Source organism: Oryzias latipes, chromosome 17 (assembly GCF_002234675.1).
Source record: "Oryzias latipes chromosome 17, ASM223467v1".
Lineage (NCBI taxonomy): Eukaryota > Metazoa > Chordata > Actinopteri > Beloniformes > Adrianichthyidae > Oryzias > Oryzias latipes.
Genome location: NC_019875.2, coordinates 5736111 through 5743609, shown reverse-complemented (window position 1 = coordinate 5743609; position 7499 = coordinate 5736111). Strand labels below are relative to the sequence as shown.

Below are 7499 nucleotides of genomic sequence, written 5' to 3'. Positions count from 1 at the left end.
TGTCTTTCAAAAAAAAAATTTAAAAAAATAAAAAAGCTGTCACAAAGGAGACTGCAAGATGTCGGGTGAAGTGTATCTGCTGTGGCTTCTTTCACTATTCCAAACGGTAACTTCTACATTAAACTCTGAACCTTTATAGGTCTTTCTAAAACTTTGTTTGCATTTTGAACCGCTTGGTAGGTTGTCGGGATGCTCGTTTCTGCGGTTTTTGCTCGGCTTTTAAAGCCGGATGTTGCTGTTTTTCAGGCAGCCGGTAGGCTATAAATGACGTGGCTTAGCTAAGCTAAGCTAAACGCCGACCTTTTGTTCAGATTTAGATTCAGCAAAAAAATATATAAATAAATAAATAAATTACTCAATAATAGGGATGTATTAGAGTCAAGCCAAGCTGATCATGAATTTCCCGGTGTCGTGAAATGTTGAACCCATAACGAAGCTCATCTGACATTACATTTTCTGGTTTAGTCAGAAACAAATAATAAAGTTGCAGAATAGTTGCCGTCGAGGCTGTCTCAGTTAAAAACGTTTCATGTAAAAGCAGAAATTGTTGTGTTCTGATCAAACACTGATGCTAAGGCGCTTTAATGTACAAACGGAACCTTCTGTGCAGTTTCAGTGTTTTTCAGTCACCTCAGCAGGAGGAACTAAACGTCACACAAAGCAAGTTTAGCTGCAGAGAGTGAGGTCTGGTTCACTTGAACCCCTTCCTCACTGTTTAGTCGACACCTGTGTGTGATATGTCTCCTCCTCCTCCTCATGAGCAGCTCCTCTCCTGTGGAGCCGAGCTGTCGTCTGAGGCCTGCAGGGACCTGGGTTTCTCCAGCAACCTGCTGTGCAGCTCCTGCGACCTCCTCGGGGAGTTCAGCCTGACGAAGCTGCAGCCAGACTGCGGGCGGTGCTGCCAGCAAGAAGCACAGATGGAGGGACGCAAGGTGAGGGGGCGGGAACAGTTCAGATGAATTCACAGTGGGGAGCGTTCCGGACGAATGCTGGAAAGGTTAACCAGGAACATGCTCTCATTGTAGTAGTGGTTTGTTTGTGTGTGTGTGTGGGGGGGGACCTGTCCATCAGAGACGGGCCCTGCAGGGTCAGGGTCCTGGGCTGCTTCTAAAAACATCTGTGACCCGTCACCAGCTCTCTTTAACTCTGTTAAACAGCTTTATGAATAGAAATGTGGAAAAGTTCATTTTTATTGCTATATTAAAAACAGTGAAGTAGTTTGCCTTTATAGTAGTAATCGGAGTACTTTAGAAAATACTTCAAACTGGACCCAGTTGAGTTGGTCGTACAGACTTGGTGCATGATCAGAGACATCTGTTCCCTGATGTTCTTGTCTCCCTCAGAAGACTGTCGTTCTTCAGATTGATGTCAGGAAAAGCTCTGATCCGTGTTTTTGTGTGCTGAGGTTCCCTCTGCTGCTGGACTGGAGTCCTGACAGCTTTACACTCTGACCTTCAGCACACTTTTCTACCAACTGCTGAATTTAGCATCAGTGTGATGCTACTACAAGAGGAATTCTATGTTTTCTTTTAGTTTTTATTCCCAAAAACAGGAAGTTTGTTAAAGGAGTTTTCATCTTCAGCCTCTTTGTTTCTGGGTTTGAGCTTCAAAGAACAGCCAAAGAACCGGTTCGATCAGGAGCTGCTGCTGCTTTCAGAGGAGTTTTCGGTGGAATTCAGGTTCCAGCTTCAGCTGGTGGTCCGTTGAAGTCCATGTTTTTTTTTGTGACGGGGGGGGAAAACGTGGACCTGCTGCTTTGCGTTTGAACCTGGTTCTGGTCCACTCATGGGTTGTCTGGTGTCTTGCAGCTCTACCCAGGCGCCATCCTTGAGGTGTGTGGATGAAAATTGGGGAGGTTCCCTCAAGTCCAAGGTGAGCTCCTAGAACCCAGGAGGTTCCTCATCTTCATCTCTTAGAGACGGGCGTTCTGCTGCCGTTCTGCGGATGTTCTGCATCTGTGCTTTGTTGAAGCTTTCTGCTGCCTCAGGACTTTTCTCCACAGTCTCTGGAGGTTCCTCTGCATTCTGCAGCCCCAGCATGCACTGGGCCCTCCTGATTCTCTTCTGCTTATCCGCAGCTTTTGTCAGGAGCGAGAAGCCTAAGATCTTCAAGGGTCTGCAGATCAAGGTAGTCTTCCCTACACATTAAACTATGATTCTGGTTTCCGATGGCAGATCTGCCTCTGATGTTCTCCTGCTTCCTCTCCTCAGTATGTGAGAGGCTCCGATCCTGTTCTCAAGCTCCTGGACGATAACGGGAACATTGCTGAGGAGCTCAGCATCCTCAAGTGGAACACCGACAGCGTCGAGGAGTTTCTGGGTGAAAAGTTGGAACGCATATAAACAAAAACAAACTTTTTTTTTGTCACCTAGTTTGTTTGTTTTCATGAATTACAAAAATGTCCCAAAGAGGAAAACTCTGGATTTTCTTTCCGATCAGCCGACTGTTTTCTTACGTTTTTGTCCAATGTGGAACGATGTCTCTAAAGTCTCTGCTCCATATGAATTTATCCATGTTATATTTTTGTGAAAATTTGACCAAATTAGTTTAGTGGGGGCCTGACGCGTCCTCTCAGGAGATCATTTTCAATGCAGTTCTGGAGAAGCAGTGTTTAATTTTCTTGTCTGATCATTTTTGTAACGCTCAGCAGGTGGAGACGTAACGCTCCGTCCTGTTCCTCCGCAAACGCAGGCCTCTGCAGGGGCACACATGTGTGAAGACTTCACAAGAACCCTGATGGAGTGTGAACTCTGATGTTTACTTTGTGCCTTTCTGCTCGGTCTGCTTTGAAGAGAAACTGGATTATTGCTGATATTCCCGAAGTTGATTGATGGCATAAATATGCAAAAATAAAACTGTTCTCTCTTAACGTCGTTTGCTTTCGTTAAACTGTAGCTTCTCAGGACCACGGGGTTTTGCTGACATCTGGTGGCCGTCACTGGTATTACAGCCCAGCTCGCCTCAGCTGTTTTCAGATTAAACCAGAATTCACTCATTTGACATCTGACCAAAGACTATTGGAACGTATTTTTGTCACTTTTCTGCAGCATTATATTTAATTTAGATAACTTTAATTCAGCCAATGAAATGTTTTGTTTCTGCTAGAAGGAAACCGAACCAGGGATCATTTATAGTTCTGTGAGCTACGAGGAATTCAACCATCTGCTTGATTCAAAGCTGGTTTTAAATTCTGAGAAAACTAAATGCATCTCCAAGTGCTTAAGGAGGTTATCAACGCAACTGTCAAAAACAATAGGAGACGATGTAATATGTTCATTCATTCATCTTCTTAACCGTTTATTCCCTTTCGGGGTCACAGGGTTGCCGGAGCCTATCCCGGCCACTTGGGCGTAGGCAAGGGATACCCTGGACTGGTCGCCAGTCTGTCGCAGTGTGGAATATCCTCAATCACACATCCATTCACTCTCACACTTATGGACAATTTAGAATTGCCAATCAACCTATGTAGCATGTTTTTGGACGGTGGGAGGAAGCCGGAGATCACAGAGAAAACCCACGCATGCGGGGAGAACATGCAAACTCCACACAGAAAGGTCCCCCATTGATGTTGTGTTTTTCATGTCCCCAGCCGGGACTTGAACCGGGGCCCTTCTTGCTGCGAGGCAAGAGCGCTACCCACTGCGCCACCGTGCAGTGGTTAATCCTTGTAAATATATAAAATATAATAAATATTTAAGCCCCCTTATTTTCTTATTGACACATCTTGGGTGTTTTGGATGAAAAGCTTCTCATAAATATGAGCTGCTTCTTCAGAAAAGGTCACGTTACTCTGAGCTGGATGAGGGAGCATCCCGTCCGCTGGACTCGGTTGTTTCTTATTTTCAGAAGAAACCGTCATGACAGAAGTGTGAGCGGCGTGCAGCTGCTATCAAAGTCTGCTGTTATTGGCTAAAGGACGGGCTTGTTTGGTCAGCTGAGCAGGGAGGAGTGTGTGAGAAAAGGTGTTCACACAGGAATGTGATGGCATCAGGCTTTCGTTTAAGGTTTGCACTTTACTGCAGACTCTTCTACTCACATGTGGTCATGCGTGTGTTTGTATGAAAATCTGGGATGGACTATGTTTGGTTTTGCAGACGTGTCTGAACTGCAAATGTTTCAGAAATCCTGATCTACATGCTGAGTTCGGACACGATCCAAAGCTCAAATGTGGCATTCACACAAATACAAACACAACTCAGACTCATCTTCTCTGGCAGGACTCTCCTGGACAAACTAGAGCGAAGGATTTTCCAGACCCGTCTTCTGAACGGGGCTCCCTGTGTTTGAAAGACCCCTTCATTTGTGAGGCCGTCCACACACTAAAGTCATCAAACGTACAGAAAACCTGGGGAGAGGTTCATGGCTTGTGTTTGAGGATGATGAAGGAGGGCGGGGCTTCTTTAAAAGAGTCCTTTGGATGCTAAATGTGAAGGTTTGTGTCCAAACAAAGGAGCCAACAATGATTACTGTTCAGAGAGCAGATCCTGTAGCTTAAATGTGATCCCAGACTTTCATGGATCCTTTCTTTTGTCCCTGTAGAGCCACCGTCGAAACGTTTTCACCGTTTCAAGTGTGAAATGAGACGAAGATCCTTCACAGACACATGTTTCACGTTTTCAACATGCAACCAAACAGGGAGAAGCATTTGATGCTCTGTTTTGTTTTAGCAGACCTTCTGAAAAATGTCTTTGGGGGTCTCGGGGTCACTGCATCCGGTCCCGGCTCCTGTTGGACGAGGGCAGGGTTCACCTGGAAAGGTCAAGGTCGCCCGTCTGTTGCAGGGCCAGAAATGAGAAAAGCTGATTTGACCGACGTCTGCCTTTGCTCTGTAGTCGCTTTTCGAGGGATCTACCTAAACATTGATCAGCATTTCTATGTGACACGATTCTGTGAAGACTTTTGGAACAGGAACTCCAACAGAGAGACAAACGTTCCCGCCAGGAAGTTTTCAAATACAAGAGATTCAGTTCAATGACTGACAGAAAAAGGACAATTATGTACAGAGACGACAAAACGAAAAGCTTTCATAAAATGTGAAAAGGTTTCCCGCCGAAGAAAGCGTTCTCCAACTTCTCCTTCAGAGTTTTGGTTCAAACTCCGCGGGTTTGTCCACATCTACTGAAGTCCATCAAAGTGTTGGTTCCGCTCGTGCTCGTCATCACATCACCGTGCGCGCTGCGCTAAACGCGTCCCCCCTGCCCACCCCTCCCGGGAACAGGATGTAAGCCACCTGAGGCTGCAGCCCGGAGGGGGGCCAGGCGCCGCAGCTGCAGGTCACGGGGGGCGGAGGGGGCTGCTGGCCGCCGCAGGCCAGACCCCCGAACCCCGCAGCCTGGTATCCGAGCGCGTGCGCGCTGTAGGGGAGCACGCCCGAGGCCAGAGAGTGTGGCCCATCCGGCGGCCGCTGGACAGCTCCGGTGCTGAAGTGCGTGATGGGCTCCAGGTACGAGAGAGAAGAGGAGGGTCCGGCGGTGAGGAAGACTCTGGCTTTGTCCCCGAGGAGGAAGGGGTCCCCGCAGAAGCCCTCCCCGCACTCCTCCCCTAACGCGGCCGGCAGAGGACAGGGCCGCCTCAGGAGGGCGCGGGGCTTGCGCCGGGGTCTGTACTTGTAGTCCGGGTGCTCCCGCAGGTGCTGCGCGCGCAGCCTCTTGGCCTCGTCGATGAACGGGCGCTTGTCAGAGTCGGAGAGCGTCTTCCACTCCGCGCCCAGCCGCTTGCTGATCTCGGAGTTGTGCATCTTTGGGTTTTCGCGGGCCATCTTCCTCCTCTGGCCTCTGGACCAGACCATGAAGGCGTTCATGGGCCTCTTTATGTGCTCTACAGGCTTTGCCATGGCAGGACAGGAAGGTAACCTCACAGGTAGACTACCCCATGCGCACGTGCGTAAAAGGTAACCAACAGGTCTGGATTACTTCTGCTCAGGAGACGCGCGTGCGTGTTTCAGACCACGCAGAGCCGAAATGAGTCCACGGCTGCGAGTCAGAGGACCAAGTCCGGAGGAGAAAGCGTGTCATCCCCCTGTCACTGTCACGGCGGCTCAGGCCAATGGACGCGAGGCAGAGCTGTAATCCCGTTATTAAAGACTGACACTTTTTTCGGAGGGGGGGGGGGGGGGGCAGCTTTCTGCTGAGAAAGGAGCAGGATCAGGATGGGATGGAAAACTGCTCCTCACAAGACAAACCGAGAAAAGGAGGAGTCTTTGGGATGTTACAGTCTGTTTGAGGAGAGTTTAGAGGAGGAGGAGGAAGCCTTCATCCTCACCCAGAACAGTTCTTCTCATTTCAGACAGTGGAGCAGCAAAGGCAGCGCCTCTGAAAACAGCAGAGATGCAGCAGACAGAGCGCTGTGACGGCTTTCTGTTCCTGTTTGGTCTGATTCACGTCTTTTAAATCAGCAACAGTACACAAAATAAAAGATTGAAAACAACAACAAACCAACAAAAGCAACTAAAACACATACACACATATGTGGACACATACATACATATCTGCACACACGTACACACACGTCTGCACACATACACACACACAACTGCACACAAACACACATCTGCGCATATGCACACGCACACCTGCACACATACACACAAACACATCTGCACACATACACATCTGCACGCATACACACACATGGGCACACACACACATAAACATACACACATATAAACATACACACATATCTGCACGCACACAAACATACACACACATCTGCACAAACACACATCTGTACACACACATCTGCACACACACATCTGCGCACGCATACACACAAATGTGCACACACACACATCTGCACACACACACACACACATCTGCACACACACACCTGCACACACACTCACACATATGCACACTCACACATCTGCACACACACACACCAGCACACACACACACACATCTGCAAACACACTCATTTGGCCGTCATGGGTGCACAGTGGGAGCGTGTGGAGTCTGAGGAAACATCATCGTCTGCAGCCGTCTTCATCCAAAACGGGGAGACATGAAAGCAGAGGGGAGCAGAGTCTCAGCAGCGTCAGTCATGAAGGTCACCATGGGCAGAACCAGCCTGCAGGTGTGACCCTGAAGACATCAACAGAAGTTTTGCAGCACTGAGCCTCCTCTGTCTGTGCTGCAGTGGCTGCTCTGTTACGGAATCAAACATCTTCAAACGATTCTGACAGTCTGTCTGAGATGAAGCGTTTGAGTTTGTCTGTGGCTGCAGTGTGATCAGGATGTTAGTAACAGTGATAAATACCATAGACCATGGCGGCGGGGGGGGGGGGGGGGGGGGGGGTGTCTTTATTTCATTTACCTCCCACAGAGGCCCTGCAGGCTCTTCCCAAAGCAAAATGAACGGTGCCGAGATCCAGTGGATACGGTGTTTGCTGTGTCTTTGTGCCCAGGCTGGGGCTAAAATGACATGCAGCGGGGGTAAGAGCTGATCTGCCTCTGAAGCTGGGCTGTTATCTGTGTCCAGCATGGGGGCAGACGGGCCCCCAT

The 7499-nt window shown here is 48.7% G+C and overlaps 2 protein-coding genes across 2 annotated transcripts; one reads left to right on the top strand and one right to left on the bottom strand.

Moving 5' to 3' along the window:
* The first annotated feature begins 3 nt into the window (after positions 1-3).
* On the top strand, positions 4-2869 carry selenof (selenoprotein F). Its single transcript, XM_004078641.2, has 5 exons — positions 4-106; positions 765-932; positions 1809-1872; positions 2078-2127; positions 2211-2869. The coding sequence occupies exons 1-5, from the start codon at positions 59-61 to the stop codon at positions 2340-2342; spliced, it is 462 nt and encodes a 153-aa protein (XP_004078689.2). The 5' UTR covers positions 4-58; the 3' UTR covers positions 2343-2869.
* A 664-nt stretch (positions 2870-3533) lies between these two features.
* Positions 3534-5992, bottom strand: LOC111949029 (transcription factor Sox-14-like). The gene has a single exon (XM_023964836.1). It carries the CDS (start codon positions 5831-5833, stop codon positions 5159-5161), a length of 675 nt encoding a protein of 224 aa, XP_023820604.1. The 5' UTR covers positions 5834-5992; the 3' UTR covers positions 3534-5158.
* Positions 5993-7499: the final 1507 nt, after the last annotated feature.

What these genes read in the sequence shown, in the direction of transcription:
- LOC111949029 (XM_023964836.1), bottom strand. Translation starts at nt 5,833, where the DNA reads ATGGCAAAGCCTGTAGAGCACATAAAGAGGCCCATGAACGCCTTCATG.